Consider the following 22,976-nt stretch of genomic DNA (forward strand, 5'->3'; position numbering starts at 1 on the left):
AATTTAAACAGCAATTTAAAAAGCCTGGCGGCAGTCGCTCTATTCCCAATGTGTGGTATCCTTAATAAAGTAATATATGTTATAGTAACCTTTACCACACAAAATCTTTTAACAATTCTTTTGGATATCGTAATACTTTTGTTTTGAACATTTTCAGGGATCTTGTTGTAAAAGCGTGTACATCGCCCCACAAAAGACTTACTAACTCGATCTAGCCAAGTAGTAGGCATTATAAGTTTGTTTGTTACTGGTGTTAACATTATGGTTTTGACAGTTTCTAGAAAATTCGTTTGTGTTTCTATGTACATACATAACATTATCAAGAATATATTAAGAAGCATCAGTTAATAATTATGTTTATTTCTTTAAATTTTTTACTCAGTGATTCTTTGAAAATTAAGTCAAATAGGTTGTTAATCACGACATACTATGTAAATGAACAAGACTTACCCCCTTATTCATAATGGTCCGCTAACTCTAAACAGCCGCTAAGGAGTGTTTTTTCTCATGCTGACTTAGGTCAATAGAAGAAGACAGAGTGCGAATTAGCAATGCTTTAAGTTAGCAGACTATTATGAATAAGGGGGTTAATATAATATATAAGTGTGTTTCAGGTTTCAATTATTAGAAAAAAATTGTCATATTGAATTTATTATTATATTTAATCACAGCATATCCGATGTAATCATTTCTCCACATTCTTCAATAGCTTGCAGCATTTCAAGCACATGTTTGTCTTCTAGAACTGGGTGGAATGTGAAAGCTATTCGAAAGAAGTTCTTGTGGTGTCGAAGCGGGGAGTAAGCCACCATTAGTCGAGCGCTCTTTGTCAATAACTCTTTTATCTTTGGCGTTATCTGCAAATAATTATAAATAATTACATAATTTGAAAAAAAAAAACAAGTCATAACTATATTTACAATACTACGACTACATAAAATTAAAACTATCATTACGTGGAAGCGTACCAAGAATACTGGCAGCATTACCGTGTTGGATAGCAAGGCTGATCCGTTGACCGAAATAGCTGCCAGCGCTTGGGTTTCCAGTAGCCTTATTGAGGCGCGAAGATAGTATTTTGAACATTCTCCGCGCCTTTGGGCCCCACGGGCCAAGTGTCTCGACACCAAACGGCACAAAGATGTATGACTCACTAAGGCCAACATATTTGCGACGCTTGCTTCGGCAGTCGAAGCAGCAGCCCCAGCACCAACTGACGTAACTTGGACATGAGAAGGAGCCAGAGTGTCGACGCAAGTAGCGTCCCACACCAGCGCCCTTCCCCGTGCCCAAGCCACCAGCGTCATTCCATCAGACGCTTGCCATCGCGGCGGAACACCATTTGGCTCTAAAACAGCTGGTATATTAAGAGCGGCAAATGCCCTGCGGATAACTTCATTAATGCTGGCGTGACGTCTGATACGGCCTGCCGATTTTAGGCAGGATAACCCGTGACGTCCAAGAGCATCTACCTGAACGCCACATCTACATTGATGTGGTTCATTCAGTTTTATACCTAGCCGGAGTGTTACGCATATTGACAATGTCATATTGTCAAATAGCGTTCCAATCGGCGCAGAAGGCAAGGCTTGTAACCAAAAGCCCGACTCATTTTGTGTCACGGCCAAAAGACGAGCACGCTCTGTTATGTCAGTAGATGAGATCAAAAGATCATCAAAGGCTGACTTACAAAGAAGTGCGTCCCATGCTTTTTGACACTTTAAATCGTCTGAAAAATTTTGAATGTTTGCAATATTTAGCCAAGCATTGTTAGCTTCGTTCAAATACACAACCTCTGAGTTACCTGGTACATGATTTACAATTCTAGTAACCAAAGGCTGCGCAATATGAACTGAAGATAGAAATGCTGGTAAGGCCACGCCCGAAACTTTGCGAGTACCCAAACCACCAAACCGTATCGATAAAGAGGCTTGAGACCATGCATTTGAAAAATCTCTTTAGATACACTTAAAATAAAACACTGTCAGCACTGAGCAGCCTCTTTGGATTCGGGAGCATAAAAGTAAACAGCTATAGTCACCCGTAACTATTTTTTTTAAGAAAATAAGGGGCGAGACGAGCAGGACGTTCAGCTGATGGTAATTGATACGCCCTGCCCATTACAATGCAGTACCGCTCAGGATTCTTGAAATACCCAATAATTCTGAGCGGCACTACAACTGCTCTCGTCACCATGAAACTAAAGAAGTCAAGTCAAGTCTCATTTGCCCAGTAATTTCACTAGTTACGGCACCCTTCAGACCTTCACGGCAGAAATAGGCGCCGTCGTGGTATCCATAATCTAGCCGGCATCCTGTGCAAAGGAGTCTCCCACTGGTAAAACCAAAAATACACAGCATTTGAGTCAAATACGTAAATCATTCAACCATTTCAAGTCACCATTAACCACGTAGGATATTGTGGGCCACTTGGGACAGTGCAGCCGATATTAATACCATCTTTGTGCTTCAGAAGAGGAATCATTAAGAGAAAAATTTAAAGGAATAAAAATTTTGACTGTTGCTTCTCAATATATTCTTGATAATGTTCTGTATGTTCATAAGCACATTGAGGAATTTGCTAGAAACTGTGACAATCATAATGTTAAAACGAGGCACACATATAAACTTGTTATGCCTATTACTCGGTTAAGTCGAATTTGTAAATCTTTTATTGGGCGTTTTATATTTTTACAAAATGATCCCAGAAAATGTACAAAACAAATGTGTTACGAGATTTAAAAGAATTGTTAAAAAACGTTTGTGTGGGAAAGGTTACTATAACATAAACTATAATGATACCACAGATTGGGAATAAGCGAACACCCTCAGGCTCTTTAATTATAAATGTTTATTGTACTATATTACATTAAAAAAAGCCCGCTGAGTTTCCTGCGCCCGTTCTTCTCAGGTCTGAGGCAGTCTAGAATAAGTGGTAGTTTTTGAGGTTCAATAAGTGATTTTGAATCCTATTTTGAATAAAAATATTTGAATTTGAATTATGAGGTAGGTACTCATCAACTGATTAATACAAAAATATATTGTCAAGGAGTTCCATTTTCAAAATTTCAGTTTGTTTTATATCATATTGTTTAGAAGTGGCCAGTTCTAAAAACTCTCAGTGTCACCTTCGTATTTAAAAAGTCGATCATGCAACCATAAATATTTTTCTATTTTATAAAGCGTTTAACGCGCCTAAAGATATTTTGAGTCCTACCATTATAAATTTTATTATACAGGTTGCTTATATTAACCTAATATATAACAAAAATCACATGTTTATTTGTCCTGCTATTCCAAATATATATTTATTTTTCATATTATGTACCTTGTGCATCAGCTCCCACCACGAGTCATCTTCCACTTGATGTCTCATAAACGAGGGTATATACCAGAAGCAGACGTTAGGGCACTGCATCGGCGCTATCACCAAACGGAACCCAGGCTTGCTAGCGACAGACTGCAAGCAGAACTCTGCCAGCTCCATGGTATGTTCTGTCATATGAGCCATACCCTCGATACCGCGGGCTTTCCAGATCATCCAGAGCTTAAAAGCATCGACCTAGAATATTTCAACTGGGTTAAAAATAATTTTAATTGTGGTCTACATTTGTTTAAGGCTAAGTACGACGGCGAATGAGTACCGGCTTAAGGTATGTTCTTATGTTTCACTCAAGCAAATAGCTTTAAATACCACTCAACATGCACCTAACAGGCATTCCTGAGCGTCGACATTGACAGGTATGAAATACCGGTCCTGACAGTTGAGACTGAATAGGATAGGTACCGTACACGAGCACAAGCCAAGGCAAGCACTACGATGGAAATGAAAAGAAGTTTCAACCCTCATGGCAGCGTACATCCATTTAAGTATCTACAAGGAAGCGAAAGAGGAGAAGATTTCAAGAGGCCTGTCAATCGACCGGCAGCCCCAGAAGAAGTTAAAGTAAGGTGAGACCTTTGAAGAAAGGGTATCTGGATGTACTTAGTACACTCTCCAGGACTGATTCTTTTATTCCTCTGTTGGTGCATGTAAATGTTGGCAGTAATGTTCATTTAGCAGTGAGTGCAGAAATTATCCTCACTAAGCTAGAAGTCAAATCGCCGGTGTTTATTCTTCTCGCGGGCGCATAATAAGAACGAAAGTAAACCAAAGAGAAGAGACCGACTCCATAGGGGAACGCCCGTCCCCACACCCAACAATCTGGGCGTATCCTTGCAGGGGCAAATAACCTGAAGCCAAGACTTGGAACAGGGTATATATTTCGGTTCATCGCAAAAAGCGCAGTCATTCTATCCTTAAATGCCAGCAACGCTCTTGTCATTTATCAGATCACTTAACACCAGTTGACTCGTATGCTCGTTTGTCCTGCTTTTGAAACAGCTCTTCGGAACACTCGCCGTAATTCGTACCGGGTGAAACAAAGGATAGTTTTTGCTCTATATGTTAAAATTTCTTCGCATGTGTTTACCTTTCTGCCACACTGTATACTTTTATCCCCCGTATCGTATCGCACATCGTAAAACTTGTCTTGTTGGAACAAATACTGTGCAGCCGCTGAGTTGGCTTCGTGTAATAGATTCTTCTCGCTAAGAAGAAATAGCGAGCACTGCAGAGGAGCGCCGGCCATCTTGTGTGGGTTCCACGATATCGAGTTTGCACTGAAAAATAATTATACGTGATGGCCGTGGAACACTCATTAGGAACGAAATTTCCTTCACATATTATTGATTAACAAATACATATAAATGAATTACTATACCAGTAGGAGGCTCTGCAACGGATGACGGCTAGATTATGGATACCACAACGGCATCTATTTCTGCCATGAAGCAGTAATGTGTAAGCATTACTGTGCTTCGGTCTGAAGGGCGCCGTAGCTAGTGAAATTACTGACATCAGACTTGACATCTCATGTCTCAAGGTAACGATCGCAGTTTTAGTGCCGCTCAGAATATTTGTTTTTTTTTAAAAAATCTTGAGCGGCACTGCATTGTTAATGGCGTATCAATAACCATCAGCTGAACGCCTCGCTTGTCTCGTCCCTTATTTTCATAAAAAAATAGTAATTATTATCGTCTGAGAGTGATTAAATGAAACGGGGAAGTAATGAATTGAAGGAATGATAGGGTATTTAGTAATTGATAATCTTTTTATACATTGTACACATTACATACGTTTAAATCAATGTAAACTTCATTTGACGACCTGTATAGCCGAGTGGTTAGCGATCCTATCTACTAAGCTAGAGGTCCCGGTATCGAATCCCGGTAGGTGCAAGCATTTATATGATGAATATGGATGTTTGTTTCCGAGTCATGGATGTTTAAATGCATTTATGTATGTTTATATGAATTTATGTATGTTTAAGTAAGTATATTGTATTAAATATACCATTGTCTTGTAACCCATAACACAGGCTATATATGTTTAACTTGGGGCAAGATAATTTGTGTAAAAGTGTGTCAATATTTAAAATATTAAATTATTACATTCTCCATCTCTACATTGAATCTTATTTAAACTATTCTTGCGCATCAGATACGAATTTATTTGAACCAATAAGCGCGCAGCTATTACTGACAACAGCCAATAGAATACGCGCTATGGATAACCGTCTAACCCCATTCGCCAGAAAGCATGCAACTTCGTCCCAATAAATAATTTAATTTGACAAAATTTTGTGATCACCACCGCCATTGCTTACTTAACATCTTGACTGTTGCTTCTCAATATATTCTTGATAATGTAATGTATGTTCATAGACACATAAGTGAATTTGCCAGAAACTGTCATAACCATAATGTTAACACCAGGAACAGACATAAACTGATGATGCCGACTACTCGGCTAAGTCGAGTTAGTAAGTCTTTTGTGGGGCGATGTATATACTTTTACAACAAGATCCCAGAAAATGTTCAAAACAAAGGTGTTACGTTATTCAAAAGAATTGTTAAAAAACGTTTGTGTGGTAAAGGTTACTATAACATAAATGACTTTCTTAATGATACCACAGATTGGGAATGGAGCGACCGCCCTCAGGCTATTAAATAATAAGTTTAATTGTACAATGTTACTTTGTAAATGTTACTTTAATTGTAAAACATACTTTTGATGAAAAAAAAAGCCCGCTGAGTTTGTTGCGCCCATTCTTCTCAGGCCTGAGGCATTCAATTTGGAATGGGTGGTAGTTTTTTTTTTGACTTTCAATAAGTGATTTCACATCCTATTTTGAATAAAAATATTTGAATTTGAATAACATACCTTGGGCGATTGGGAATGTAGTTGTTAAAAGTACGTTTATGAAAATACATTATAAAATATCATACTTACTTTTCTATTCCTTTCAGTTTAATTTTAAATTTGGGTGATAATAATAAACTACCACCCCAACATGCCTGTAACAGAGAAATATTAACGTTTTAAAACCTTGAAAAAGAATGTGCAATTATTAATAGGTATTTTTTTTTCTGCTTTTCGTTGTGAAATAAAATAAAACACAACTTGATTAAGGGAATGTTAAGACTGGGACAGCTGTAAGCCGTCGAAAAAAAAATAGAGGTTGACAGTTAACCTCTATTTACTCTTAAAAGGTAACATACAAATCGCGAGTGTAAACGTAGCTTGTCACGCACACTAAAGTAACAAAACTGGCCTGTTTTCTTGGGTTGTCAATCGTGTTTAAATTATCTAAGGTATATACTCCAAATACTAAGGAGCTAATCACTAATGTCAAATGTGGCTCACTTTTGACGACTTGCCAATCAAAATCGGTTACAGTGACAATAGATTCTCTTTCCTTTTCTATTTTGCTGTATGTCTGTTAGTATTTGTTTTGGAATCAATATTTTTTATGAAAATAAGGGACAAGACGAGCAAGACGTTCAGCTAATGGTAATTGATACGCTCTACCCATTACAATGCAGTGCCGCTCAGGATTCTTGAAAAACCCAAAAAATCTGAGCGGCACTACAATTGCGCTCGTCACCTTGAGACATAAGTTGATAAGTTACATTACATTATTCGCCCAATAATTTCACTAGCTACGGCTCCCTCCAGACCGAAATACAGTAATGTTTACACATTACTGCTTCACGGCAGAAATAGGCGTTGTGGTTGGTACCCATAATCTAGCCGGCTTCCTGTGCAAAGGGGCCTCCCACTGGTAGATAATATAGAAATTACTCACATCGACATGCATCCAGATCTTGTATTTCCGACATATTGCAGATATTTCTTCGATGTCATCAATAGCACCAAGAACCGTGGTACCAGCTGTTACATTTACCATAACTGGATATCTTTGATGAGACAAATCATGTTTTAAAGCAACTTCAAGCTCTTCTGTAATCATCTGGCCGGAGCCGTTTACTCTGACCGTTCTGACACTTTCTGTGCCGAACCCAAGCCAGTGAGCAGCCTTCATGATTGAATAGTGACTCTACAAAATAACAGAAGAGTGAAAAAAAAACTTATAACTTTTAGCAATAAAATTTAAAATTTCATAACCTTAAAAAAATATTTATGCGAATTTTTTTAAACTTATTTTCTATAATATAATATTGATCAAACAAAAACCCAATTTCAACAGTGCAATATATACACATTGAACTTTTCACTAAATCCATTCAATTTCACTTATAAGATATACACAGTACTAATAATTAATCTACTAGGCTCCATAAAATTGCTAAATCTTTTAAAGTGGATTGTGTTATATTTTATAATAAACTCCCAAATGAAATTGAAATATTACCTATTAAAAAATTTAAAAGTGTCGTAAAAAATAAATTAACATCCAAGGCCTATTATAATGTGAAAGATTATTTGAATGATAAAGATAGTTGGAATTAATGTTCTTAATTTTGTTAATGAATATTGTTATACTCATTTGAATGCTATTGTAACTTTTGTACTTCATCATGACTTGCACTTATAAAGTTATTTATTTATTTTATTTTTTTTTATTTGGAAAACAAACAGCTATATATTATACATAGTTTTAGCCTTAATTTAGAAAAATACAATAAGCCAGCAAAGTTTTCACAAACGTGTAGATTCATAATTGCTAGATTAATTACTCGATCGGGTACAACTAGGTTCGCATACAACACTAAAGTTATAGATAAAAGTAAGGGTTGCAGCTGCAATCAGGGAACGAGTTAGACACATTTCCTGATCTCAGATACAAACCTACCGTACTTATGAAAGAAAATATCAATTTGTTGGTATTTATTGTTATACCTATCGCATGACCTTTGGAGAAATTTATTTCTGCAGTAGTTACTATTAACTCGTGGAAGATGAAATGTGTACTGCTGCCGACAATTTCGCTTTAAAGGTTTTCGTGCTATATATTTGATTTTATTCAATAAATAACGACTATCGATCAACCCATTGACTAATTTATATAAAAAAAATTGATCCTTATGTTCTCGTCTTAATTCTAAGGAAGTTAAACCATTAGCCGAGAAACCAAATCTTTTATAGATGCACTTATGAAACTTACGCTGGATTCCCTCAATCATATCTACGTGACAGGCCTACTGTGGGTTCCAAGCGGTGGAAGCGTATTCCAACTGGGATCTCACCAGGGAGTTATAAAGTAAAATAAGAGATTTTGGGTTTTTAAAATCAGTTGTTTGGCGAAGGACAAATCCAAGCATCTTGTAGGCTTTGTTTTTAATTTTATTAATGTGTGATTCAAAATATAGTTGTTTGTCCAACATTATACCAAGGTCTCTCACCTCGTCAACTCTGCGGAGTTTATTACCCAATAAATAATAATTTTGCGTTGACACTGTCCTCTTTCTTGTAAATGATATGGTGCAACATTTGTCAACGTTCAAGTGTAAACCATTATTTGAGCAATAGTCAGTGAGACGATCTAAATCTTCCTGCAAACTGTTACAATCTAATTCCGTTTTAATAACTTTTAATAATTTAGTATCATCAGCATACATTAATAACTGAGATTTTTTTATACAGTTGACCACATCGTTGATGAATATATTAAAGAGTAATGGTCCGAGGTGGGAGCCTTGTGGTACGCCAGATGTTATGGGTACAAATGATGTAGTGTATCCCTTGACAGTTACAGCTTGGGTCCTATCACGGAGATACGATGTGAGCCATCTCAAAAGGTCACCGTGAATACCTATTGCTTCCACTTTTGCAATTAATAATCTGTGGGAAATTTTGTCGAACGCCTTCGAGTAATCGGTATACACGGCATCAACGCGAAACCCCTTGTCCATAGCATCGAAAATCATATCTAGCATCTCACAAAGATTTGTTTCCGTGGGACGCTTATTAATAAATCCATGTTGAAACGGTGTTAATAAAGGTCGCACTGCTGAAAATAAGGCATCATGTACAATTTTTTCAAACAATTTTGGAATGACTGATAACTTTGAGATCCCACGGTAATTCCTTATATTGTGCTTATCGCCGCTTTTGTGAATAGGGACAATAATGGATCTTTTCCAAATCTTAGGTAAGATGCCTGATCTGAGGGAGCTCTGAAATAGAAGCGTTAGAGGTATGGATAATTGTTTACTACATTTTTTTAGAAAGAGGGGATGAAGGCCGTCTGGGCCACAGCCTTTGGTAGGGTCAATAATTGATAAGAAATTTTCTACAGTTTTAAAATTAATTTCTACATATCCAATAACAGCTTGATAGTACTCACTTGCATAAATACTCGCGTTCAAAGTGTGGTTAAATTGTTTTTCAAACACGGATTCAAAGAATTTATTAAACAGTTGGGCTATATGTTGTCCGTCGTTGGCATTTTCGTTGTCTAAATATAAGCTATCAGGTATACTATTAACCTTATATTTTGACTGCATAAATGACCAGAAGCATTTTGAGTTTAGAGCAATATTGTTTTCTACACGATTAATATATAATTGAGAAAGCCTCCATTTTCTTGAATTCGTGTCTAAGATCAGAGAATAGAAAGTAGTCGGATTGCCTTCCATATATTTTCCATTTCTTATGTATCCTTATTTTTCTCTTTACAATTTTAATTAAGGGACGTGAATACCAGCATGGATAGCTGGTGCTGTTTATAACTAATTTAGATGGAATATACTTATCGATAATTGAATTCAATACAAGATAAAATTCATCGACTGCCGCATTTATTTCTTTATCATCCAGTAGGTCGCACCAGTTAATTTTTGCTAATTCCTCGTCAATCAGGTTATAATCTGCCAAGTGAAATTTTCTCACGAGCCGAGGAGGGGGTCTCAGGCTAGGCTGCAAGCCTTGAACATTAATATTAACACTGAGGGCAGGGTGGTGGTTATCTTCGGGTATCGCTAGAGCGACAGATCTCTGAACCGAACATTGAGAACTAGATATGACCAAATCGAGACATCTATTATTAATATTACTGATATAATTGAACTGGATCCAACCCGTAAAACATAAAAACGCCCATAGTTGGGAAGTCAACCGGTCCGCGCTGGTATTTAAAATTGTGTAACCTATATCACTAAGATTAGGTTGCCATTCAGCATTCCTAATGTTAAAATCGCCTACAAGTAAGACTTCATCGGTGGGGTACGCTATGCTCAGATCAGATAAGTATTCAAAAAATTGCTGTTGAGACCATAACTGATGCAGATTTTGAGGGAAATAGCAACAGAACAAACGGAGGTTTTTTAAAGATGGGCCCCGGCAAAGAGATATATTAATCTGAGTAATATCAGCGTCGGGGAACACTGGTAGTGGTCGTACGTTTAGTATATTAGTCATAAGCGTACGGTGTACTGCTATTAAGGTGCCGCCGCCCATTTTAACTCCCAGTCGGTCGTAGTCACGATCCGTCCGATAAACATTATAACGCGCGTCGAACAATTCAGCGTCGTGGATTCCAGACAGTAGCCAAGTTTCACTGATACATATTATGTCGTAGTTGTTTTGTAAAACATTTTTTATAAAGCTCGTGGTTTTCGTACGTAATCCGCGAACGTTTTGGTAAAAAAGATTTATTAACACTGCTCCAACAAGGTTACAATAATTATTTTAGGTATTACATAATAAAGTACATTAAACAAGTAAGCCATCGTACAAAATAAATAAATGGAACGTCGTCCGCATTGAACAATAATTAATATTACTTCGTAGTCATTGACAGGTATTAAATATAAGATCATACAATATAAACTAATTGAACTCGTTACAAATTCTCTGTATACTACGAATTTAATTGGTGAATAAAGATTTTTTGACTTTGACTTTGACTAATGTTACATAATACGTCAGCTGTATAGCTACAGATATACTGCTATAAGCATTTCGGCGAACTCACGAGATTTCACCCATCCAAAAAATGTTGAACTACAATAATATGTATTTATATTTATTGTTTAATTATTTACTTATCGCCTAAGCCAGTCATGAGCATGTCGGTGACGCGAACACAAGATTTTTCCCAACCAATGCGCCTAAAGATGTTTTGACTTCAAAAACTAATTATATAATTAGGGACGACTCGTTCGTGTCCCTCGCGGATCTGGTGTCCGTTCCTTAATTCTGCTTTATTTTTATATGACGTGAATTGTCTATATTTTATATAGAACGTCATTGGTTAATTCAAAACAATTATACCGTCATTTACATTCCATGTTTTCGAACACAATTAATTAAGAGATTAAATAATTTATCTAGTTGAAAATAAATGTTTTTCAGAAGTTATCGTGTAAACCTCACTATGTGGACTCTAAATCTGCACTATAAGCCACTAAAACCATTTTTTTTATGTAAAAATAGCAATTAATTAATTTTTTTTAATAAGTACAACAATAATTTATCTTTCGGACGGTGTGATTTTTATATCATTTATATGCAAAATAATATTTTTTTATATGATTTTATGCGTCATAGAGTTGATATTTGATTTTTAGGTCATAGTAGAACATACCTACGCGCATCCAATAGAGAAAAAAATACTTACATCTTCAGAAGTATATATAGTCATTTCTGGTAGATTTTTCATTCCTTTTGATTTGATTTCCGGGAATGCCTTATATCTGGCTGCGACTAAGGCATACATCATGGAGATACTTCCCCCTGGACTAAATATGCCGTCCCCATTGCTGAGTCCAAACATATCGAGGACACGAGATATCACGTTTAACTCAATTAGAGTAAAGACAGGGGCTACTTCGAATGTATATCTGTAATTAGAAGAGTTAAGATAATACCGTGGTATTTAAAAAAAAACTTTATTACAGTTCAGTGTTTCTACCAATAAAAGGTCCCAGTGAGACTTACATCTTTGTGCCGTTTGGTGTCGAGACACGTCTTGGCCCGTGCGGCCCAGAGGCGCGGAGAATGTACAAAGTACTATCTACGCGCCTCAATAGGGTTAATTGAAATCCAAGCACTGGCAGCACTTTCGATCAACGGATTAGCAGAGCTATCCAACGCGGAAATGCTGCCAGTATTCTTGGTACATTTCCTCGTAATAATATTTTTAATTTTATGTTATCATAGTATTTACTTATTGTATATACTAGGGCTTCCAATATCCCAATATATTCCAATATCCAAGATCCCGCAATACCGAGATCCCGCGCCATATTCTAATCCTGCGAGATGCAGGTTTACGAGCACGGGATCCGCGGGAATTGCGGGACTGAAATAAAGCGTGCATGCGATGCAAAATAGGTTAATCTGCGTGAAATATTATTCTTAATAACTCAAGTTATTAACTAAGTTTATTGATACATCCTTTTAAGGGTTTGTACCACAAGCTTGGAAGCAGAAAGGGCATTTTCTGCTGCAGGCTATATCGCATCTAAAATATCTAAAATATGCAGTAGTTTGGCAGACGACAGTTTGTACATGTGTTTCTTTCGCAAACATTTTCAGTTAAGAATTAAAGCTGACAAACTTAATAATTTATCAGTTTAAAATGTGTTTTATTTGGTTGATTTTTTTAATTTTTCTTTGTGTATTTTTTGAAAACGATTTGTTTTGTTTTGATTTGCTTTGTATTCCGAATTTTTTATTGTTTTTTTTTGTGAAAAAAATAGTACAATGTGATTGATGTCCTTTTAATAGTAATATGTACGTAAATAAATGTGGATTTGATAAATTCATTGTTTTAAAATGTGCATATTTTCAATATGAGTGATCCCGCAAATACCGAGATCCCGCGGGATTGAAAATTCGTAGTTCCGCAAATGCCGAGATTGAATACAGGCCGCGGGATTGGAAGCCCTAGTACATATAGTTATAAATTGCCTATTTCATATCAATAGCTCGTACTTTATACTCCTATTTTTGATAGTTTTTTTATTCGAAACCATAATCCCATTACTTTTTTCGTGACAGTTTAAGACTGAGTTCTACAGTGCGTACTTAGACTTTGCTCAGACTTTACTTACGTAAAACTTAGCTGATTTTAGGCCAAGTATAATCTTTGCTATTGTATTCATAGTCATTTGACAGCTGAAGTTATGGTGAGCTTAAGCTAAGACAGTCCATGGCAAATGCGTACAGTTATACAAATAATGGCGGTTTTTCTTTTTTCATGGGATACCTTAGATTAAGGATTGGTCTCCGCTGCGCTCCAATTAGATACCACAGGCGTAGTCGCAAAGTACGGCAACTAATACTACGCCCAAGTAGTCGAGCCAGTCTCGAGCATTGTGTGACGTTGACGTGCCGCATGTTCTGTTAAACTTTGGTGATAATTTAAACTTTAATGCCGGGTTGCGTGATAAAACTTTGTAAACATAAAACTACAAGAAATAAGAAAGACACAGGGATCAAATATCGTCAGTAAGTATTTTGTATTTTATTAATTTCAAATGTAAAATAACATGAACCGTATATTACAAAATTTCAAGATGCCATTGAGTGTCAAGATGCCACGCACACAAGCATCTTTACAAATAGCCAATACACACTACAATATAAAGTGGCCGGCGATAATAAAGCTATTGTTCTTAGGTAGTACGGTATCTAGTTGGAGCGATGAGCCCAATCCTTAATCCAAGTGTCTATCTAAAAATAATTCAATATCTAAGTGTGATCGATCGATTTTAATTCTAAATTATTTATCCATAGCTACGTAAGATATATTTCTGTCACATTTTCTCGATCAATCGATTGATCGTTAGTAATTATTTCAATCGTCTGGTTGTGTTTATTTTGGAGGTAGTCCAGTCCAGTTGTAGCTTCGAATAATATGTGGTTGAGCTACATACTCATGCGTCATTGAGTGTATTAATTTTAGATTTTAAATTATTTTACGCAAATTTACAATCAAATGCATAAACGGAAGTGGATTGTGGTCCTCTTTAGTCCTATAATTTTATATTAAATTGCAGATAACTATTAGATATGATAATTAAGAATTAAATTGAAAATAATGTCGGCAAAGTATATAATTTGTAATTTTTATGGAAAAAGAGGACAAACGAGCGTACGGGCCCACCTGGTCGTAATCACAGGAGCGCTGCCAGTCTTTAAGGAAGGTATTTATAAAGGTACCCATGTCGTATCGTCCCGGAAACACCGCAAAAGTAAGCTCATTCCACAGTTTTGTAGTACGTGGAAGAACGTTCCTTAAAAACTGCACTGTGGAGGACCGCCACACATCCAGATGGTGGGGATGATATCCTAATTTGTGGCGTGTCGTGTGAAGGTGGAATTCGGTGGCAGGAATCAGATGAAAAAGCTCTTCGGCACACTTCCCGTGATAAATGCGGTAGAAGACACACAATGAAGCGACGTCTCTACGCAACGCCAAGTCATCAAGCAGTTCACAGAGCACTGGGACCCCGAATTAATATTTAACAATAATTTTTGAAAGAACAACGGCACTGCAACAGTTAATCACGTAGATGCTGAAAAACAGCGCTGCAGCCATATTGGTTTACAGCACAAGCTGAGCATCGGCCTTTTCTTTTGCCACACAGCATATTTAGTTAAGTTAAATCAAATCAAAATCACTTTATTCATGTAGGTCACGGAAATGAAACTTAAAAATATTTTTTCTTATTGAATCTACCGCTACTTCGTAAAGGGTTGAGCTAATGAGAAGAAGTAGCAAGAAACTCATTGCCACTGTTTTATATCAAGATTTACATTTCCATAGATTTACAAATCATTTCAATTACAATATATTATGTAAAATGATGAAATAAACATACTCAGTTAGGATTAGGAATATATTTAGTATTTAGATTATATTTTTATGTGTGTGGTATGGAATAATTTTTTCTAATGTTTTAAAAAGATTTTTTATGTATCGACGCATCAAATGAGCTAGGTATGGAAGTATACAATTCAATGACTGATCACTGAGGGATTATACATTCGTATAGGATATCTTTATACGGAAAGTTTCTGGACTGGTGATACAATAGTTTAACAAACATAGCTGACCCGACAGACCCTGTTCTGTCAGAAGAAAAAAAATTATACAAGTATTCGTGAATAATAAAGTCTAAAGCTATCGGACATAATAAAGTTAATGAGTTAAAAATGAAACAATAACGTATTTTATGTATTAAATTATAAGGATTATTCCCTAATATCGTATTTGTGTCAACAACTTTTATATTACCGCTTTATAATTAACAATTTTTTAAAGTATTAAAATGGATAAAGTATTTTATCCTTAAGAGACACATATGCCATTGCGGACTTTTCTGTAGACCTGTACAAGATGCACAATTTCACCATACATTATTCTGTTATGTCTCAAACGGCTTAGACAGTGTTTTCGTTTAAAGCTATTGACGGCTTATTTTTTCGACTCCTCCAACATATTCCTTATGTATACAAATTTGTAAACAAAAACTTAACAAATTATATGAATATCTGTGCAGTTGTTTTTGATTTTATCGCGAACAGACGGACGCGGCGGAAGACTTTGTTTTATAGTAATACTAGGTGATGCCCACGACTTCGTAGACCGCGTAGACAAAGGGTTTTGAAAAATAATAAGCAAGTTTGGAATTGAAGATTATCTCTTATATATATATTGATACATTATTGCTATGGCAAACTAAACCTACTATTGGTATAGTTATAGCTCATCGAAGTGAATTTCATTTTTACCCAAATCCCGCGGGAAACATGGATTTTGTCGGGAAAAAATGTAGCCTATGTCCTTTCCCAAGCTCCAGTCTATCGCTGTACCAAATTTCATCAAAATCGATTCAGTAGCTCCGGCGTTAAAGTAAAAGTACAAACAAACTTAAATTCACATTTATAATATTAGTAGTGATGTAGTGACGAAGATTTATATATTAAAGCACTACAAAACACTACCGGCCTTACAAATAAACTTGGTATAAAGTTATAACTAAACATAAATAAAGAATATGCAAAATGTTTACAATATCGTTGACAACACTGTCAATACAATGATAATTATTTTCCAAATGTCAAGCAACCTTGCAAATAAGCGCGGGAAACGTTATACGTCCGAATAACCCAATCATAAACAAAATGTCTATTTGTAAACATTTTGCATTTTCTTGGTTTACGATTAGTTATAACTTTATGCCAATTTTATTTGTAAGGCCGTACCAAATCAAATACTACCAACTGGCTTGTGTTGAATGCCTCAGCTATCCATGCGCCCGCCAAACCATACGGATCTGTAGCGCCGTACAACTGGTTCCTGAACGTGTGTTTGTTCGTCTTCACACTGTACTGCAGTATCTTCCGAACTGACTTCTCCAACTCTTCGTTCGACACTGGTTCTGATATGTCCAAGTCATTACGAAGAATTTCCTACAAAAAACATAATATTGCCTTTATTTATCACAAAATGTTGATTCTATTTCTTATTTTTAGTTCTTTATATAGATCTAATTAATCACAGACTTTACCATTGGAAATTTCCTTATCACAGGATTCCGGCTAGATTATGGGTACCACAACGGTGTCTTTTTCTGCAGTGAAGCAGTAATGTGTAAGCATTATTGTGTTTCGGTCTCAAGTGCACCGTAGCTAGTTAAATTACTAGGCAAATGAGACTTAACGCTCTTAAGCGCTCAGAATTTTTGGGTTTTTCAATAATCTTGAGCGGCGCTGCATTGTCCTTACAATGCCATTGACAGGGCGTATCAATTACCATCAGCTAAACATCCTGCTCGTCTCGTCCCTTATTTTCATTAAAAAAAAACTTATTAGCTAGTGCATTATGTACATAATTATCACAGACACTATTTTTCCAAAGAAAACAAATTGGATAACTTTTTAAAACCTACACATTTTACCTGTATTTAGTCGTTCCTAGATCGTTTTAAGAAAATTGTCTATCATTTTGTCTGTTTGTTTGTCTCATCTCGTGTTCGAAGTTTCCGTACCTCGATGTTATAGGGATATCAAACTTTTACCGACCTACCGTCATGAAGTATTCAAGTACCGCATATGACTATTTTGTTAGAACGAATTCTTATCTGTGACAATGTTGGATTTAATGAAATTAATGATTTGATGAAATTAATTTCCCACCATCTATCAATGTTTGCTGAGGTTGTCATCACTAGTTTTAGTACCGCAGACTCACGCTACATGGCCAACAGCGCCAAAATGGCGAATATCAAACAGGCACAAAAGCACTTTGACAGCCGCCAGTCCAGTGGTACATAGTAGAGGTCAGTGTCATGTGGTCACATAAGCTACTATTACACGGATATTTATATAACACAATAAATAAAGATAAAACACGTACTTATAAGTTGGAAATCTGAACCGGATGAAACCTTCATACATATCAAGCTTATAGTGCAAATCGCTGTGGCATTACGTACAGCTAGCCACACAAGTTGTATCGCATTCCTATTATTGTCATTCATTTTGCCACAGTGAAAAATAAAAATGGGTGGATGTGCTTATGTACCCACGCACGCAAGCAATTGTTCTTCTTTGGCGTAATAAAAATCTTTAAAAATAAATAATTATTCCTTATGCTATTTTACGTTTGTAGAAAAAACAATATTGTAATAAAAAACGTATTAAATACAACCAATTAAAATATTATTATACCGCATAATTTAGTTAAATAACGTCTAATTGAATATCAATAAATTTATTTATATACAATTAGAGATTAGTTTTGAGGGGAAACTTCTTTAGAAACGTTGTGATTTGAAACTCGATGAAACGAAAAAGCGAGACGATAGAGAGACAAACAGGTATAGGATTTAGCTGGCGAGATAATGAGACAGACACATAAATACATACCCCCTTATTCATAATGGTCCGCTTTAATCAGCCGCTAAGGAGTGTTTTTTCTCATTCTGACTAAGGTCAATAGAAGAAGACAGAGTGAGAATTAGCAATGCTTTAAGTTACCAGACTATTATGAATAAGGGGGATAAGATTTAACGTGAGAGAAAATGAGATACGAAGCATTATACAGCCTGGTACCAAAAACCAGGCGATCATAGTTGAAGAAGAGATTGTCTTATGTATGACGCACCTTAATATATTATTCTTATATCATGCGCACCACGTATTAATACATAGATACCAGGAGAACATAAATATGGTAGCGGTGACAGTAATGTCTTTCAAAGCGGCTGAAATCATGTGTCATCCTACCAACATGTACCAGGACCTCATACGCAGTTAAGAGGTTCATGCACAATGCACATCTTAAAATTCTTATACTTGTTGGGCGTTGAATTTGTAACGTATGCAGCAATGATGCTTGGCTGCAAACGTCCAAGCATCCGGAGCGTTGCAACAAATATAAGTTACATAGCAATGTACTGTATGTACAGTCGTCTCGATAGGAATTAGCACTTCTAACACTTCCATTATTTAGATTTCAATTAGCAACTTCCATCAAGGTTGCGAGGAGTGAGTTTACGTCACCGGGTCGCGTTCATATCGTGCATGCGAATCATTAAATCAATTATCAAACATATCAGTTAAATCGATCAAAGCATTTTCCTCTTATCTTAATTGCAAGTGGAACGATCCATGTGTGATAAAATAGTAATATAAATCATTCTGCAAGTCATTCACGCAGAACTTGTTCAAGTATTTCATGAACAGTTGAATTCTTATTATAAACTAGCTGATGCCAGCGACTTCATCCGCGTTCACACATGACTGAACTACATGTTCATAAAGTGTTATAGTGCTTAGAAAAATCGTTTTAATAACTTTATATTAAACTAGCTGACCCGGAAAACGTTGTTTTGCCATATAAAGTATAATTCACGCGATAGTTTTATAAGTAATAAAATATTGCCTATATTATAGCCTGTACATCATTTTGTTCTATTGTCAATAGTTTTTGCAGCGCACGCAAAAATAGGTTTTCGATTTTACACCTTGTGTTACAAAATAGCAATTTTATTGTGGATCCCTAATTTTGAAAAAAAAACATAGCCTTCCTCGATAAATGGACTACCCAACACTGAAAGAATTATTCAAATCGGACCAGTAGTACCAGAGATTAGCGCGTTCAAACAAACAAACAAACAAACACTGCAGCTTTATAATATTAGTATAGATGAAGAAATCGCAATTATGTTTAGCAGGACCAAATGTCTAAGGAATAAAACTTAAAAGACTATTTTATTTTATTTTTATGAGGAGGACCAACGAGCGTACGGGTCACCTAATGTTAAGTGATGGGCGGATTATACTTCGGCGCCATATTGTAATTACAATTTTAAACTTACGCCAAATGACTGCACGTTTCATACTAAACTAAATTTCAATTTTTACTTAGGTATTCTTGCCTCTTATTACGTAGTATTTACATCCTCTTAGTTATAAAGTATAAAGTACCATAGAGTACGTACCTACGTGAAGAAGGAAAGGAACAGGGAAACTCATCAACTCAGCTTTTCAGCAAGCTACGCGTTATGGTTTCAACTTTGTATTTTTCTTCATTAATAAGGTCTCAAATGACTTTGAACACCGAAAAATCATTCTAGCTATAACCATTCTTCTATAAATAAATATACTTGCAATTCTTAAAAAAATTAAATATAATAATGTATTATATAATATGTCGAAAGATTGTTGTACTTTATTTTTCAAATCACATATTTTAACTTAAAAAATCAATGAATTGACCTCGGAATATTTCGTTTACGCGTTCGGTTAATATTGCGCCAAATAACATAATTTTTAGGTTTATTACATGCAGAGAAGAAAATTACGTCGTGTGGTTGTCTTCATTTTGTTTAGTCCTCAATTATTATTAATAAATAACTATTTTAACTTTTAAATACAACTCGTACGCTCTGGTCTCCTGCGAGCAAGGCACTGGCAGATTTTAACGCCTAAAAGGTGAGTATTGTAAAGGTTAAATGTCTGTCAATATATATGTATGTATAGCGAGTAGTGTAATGGCCGTTTCCAATATTCAGTAGATCTCTGGTTGAGGCCTACTTGAGATAAAAATCGTAACTATCTTGACCTTTCTGTCCCAATAAGCTAATCGACGGTTACTCACCTTATACGTACACGCTGTTCGTCAATGGGACGACGTATAGCTTACCAGCGACAGAAGTATGTACGGAAAATGCAATTCACGCGTTCCAATATAAGGCGATAAGAATGACTTATCGGGTATATTGGGACAACTTCAGATTATTGACAGCTAATTATTGACAGTAGAAGGCAGTAATTTATCTCCATCTGTAGATAGTATATTGGGAAGCACGTGCGAGTTCTAAGTGAGAATAGATGTGTTTATAACTAGCTGCAGTCCGCGACGTCGTCCGCGTGGACGTATTCAAAGCAGTAAAAATATTATGTCTGCATCTAGCGTGACAATATGCAGCCTCGGTCGTCGTGACCTATTGTGTATCATGCAAATAAAACATACATACAGACGAAGAGACAAACTGACTAAAAAGTATTATTTATAATATAGCACAGTTGCTGGAATTTTTCGGATATTGATCGCAAAGAGGGTCATCTTGAACAGCTGATTGTGGCAGTCATTGTAGATAGCAAATTTCCCAGAGGACGCAGTCCCACCACGTGGCCGGACCAAATACGATCTTCTCTAAACATAAACTTCCACAATGCCCCTCATGAAGCTAAGGATCGCAGCAGATGGAGGGAAATCGTACGGAAGGAATTGATGCAGCTCACTACCCTCAGGCCTCAATAAAGAGGAAAATCGACGCGAGAAATGGAGTAGTATGATTAATTAATTTATCTGCCATTGGTAAGCATAATATGTAGCCCCGAGAGGCGTGGTTTCGAGTCCCGCATCGTCCATAAATTTTGGTATGAATTAAATTTGTATGTTCCAGAAGTGTTTGTTTAAATATAGGTAGAGGCTATGCCGAAACTACAAACGTAATGATAAACATAAATAATAATAAATCCATGATCCAACATTTTACCTATAACAGCCAAAAGTAAGGTGTATACTTTCGAGTTGTAACAATTTAAATAATTCATTTAGGTCACAAAAATGACACTTAAGAACGTCAAAAAGAAATTATTATTGAATCTACCGCTACTTCGTTGGGGTTGAGCTAATGAGAAGAAGTAGCAAAAAATTCATTGCCGCTGTTTTAAATCAAGATTTACATTTTCATCGTTTTACAAATCAATATTCGGACGACCGACCGCCTTGCTCGGATATTTAAGAATGTACAAAACTTGAACCAAAAAAAAAACTAATAGGACTCTCTGTATTCGAACCGGGGTCTTCTGCTTTCCGGATCACCCAATGTCCCATCTTAGCTATTATAGTCTTGTATATATTGGTGAAATTGACCTTTGTATTCTAATGTTATTGTAGCTGTTTCTCATTAAAACACGGATAAAACTATATTTTTTAAAATTGAAACCTAGCTAGATCGATTTCTCGCCCCCGAAAGTACTTGTATACTATATTTCATTAAAATCGTTGGAGCTGTTTCAGAGATTCAAATTACACACAACAAGAATATGTATATATATATATATATATATATATTCAGGTAATATATATACAAGAAATGCTCGTTTAAAGGTAAAAGGAATTACAATATGTATAAAGTGACGCACTAGCTGGCATTCGCAAATATGAAATCCATGAAGCGCTAACAGCCCTGAGCTTGTGTTTAATTTTGTCTCTCACTGACTTTAGGTATAATAAACAATATACCTACCTGCAATTCCTCAGGGTACTTGAAGTTCACAAGCGGAGTGTGACACGAACTTTCTTCCTCTATTATACCATAAACTCTCTCTAAAAAGTTACCACCACGATCCATTATAAAACCTCTTTACCATAATGTGTTGTTTCAAAGAATGTTGGAGCAATACTGGCTTATAATACACCAGCGAGTAGTGACTAGTGAGTTAGTGACCAGACAGCAGACACCACTAAGTACTAACGTATTGATTACTGATGCACTTGACGTTGCGTTCTAAATTATGGTAAAACGATCGTGTTTGTTTATCAGTGAGTACAATCGTCTACAAAAGCAAATTGTTTAAATATTTGATAGAATATAGATAGATATATTTTATTTTATAATTAATTAATTAATAGAATTTAAGAATATTTTATTCAGTTAATTTGAATTGTAATTAAATGTAATTAATGTACCTATTGACATCAATTTTATTTGTTCAATGTATTGTTGGTAAATGTTTTAAAATAATTTTATTTAAAAAAAGTTAAAATAATAATATATATGTATTGTTATTTAATTTAATCTAATTCAATTAAATGTGAGTTAACTTTTTACGTATGACATAAATATGTGTTTTTTTATACGTCATATTTTTTTATTTTTATTGTACTAATATGCTTCTTAATTGTGAATGTTACTTGCGCCTATAATTATTAAAGTATCACTCAACTTGTATTTTTCTCAATATTATTTTGTATGTATTAGTGTATACTTTGTAGGTGCATAAAATAAATAAATTAAAAATATATACTTAATAGAAATATAGAATTGCGTTTTCAGAGTAAGCATTCAGATGGAGGTTATTTATGATAATAATAATAT

At 35.5% G+C, this 22,976-nt stretch overlaps 1 protein-coding gene across 1 annotated transcript; it reads right to left on the reverse strand.

Moving 5' to 3' along the window:
* Positions 1–643: 643 nt before the first annotated feature.
* On the reverse strand, positions 644–22,359 carry LOC126976014 (cysteine sulfinic acid decarboxylase). The gene is made up of 8 exons (XM_050824160.1): positions 22,125–22,359; positions 16,583–16,770; positions 11,966–12,188; positions 7,190–7,441; positions 6,334–6,398; positions 4,472–4,661; positions 3,328–3,561; positions 644–857 (listed from the first exon to the last, which is right to left on the reverse strand). Exons 1-8 carry the CDS (start codon positions 22,227–22,229, stop codon positions 666–668), a joined length of 1,449 nt encoding a protein of 482 aa, XP_050680117.1. The 5' UTR covers positions 22,230–22,359; the 3' UTR covers positions 644–665.
* Between the last annotated feature and the right edge of the window lie 617 nt (positions 22,360–22,976).

The sequence above is a fragment of the Leptidea sinapis genome, chromosome 2 (assembly GCF_905404315.1).
Source record: "Leptidea sinapis chromosome 2, ilLepSina1.1, whole genome shotgun sequence".
NCBI classification, from domain to species: domain Eukaryota; kingdom Metazoa; phylum Arthropoda; class Insecta; order Lepidoptera; family Pieridae; genus Leptidea; species Leptidea sinapis.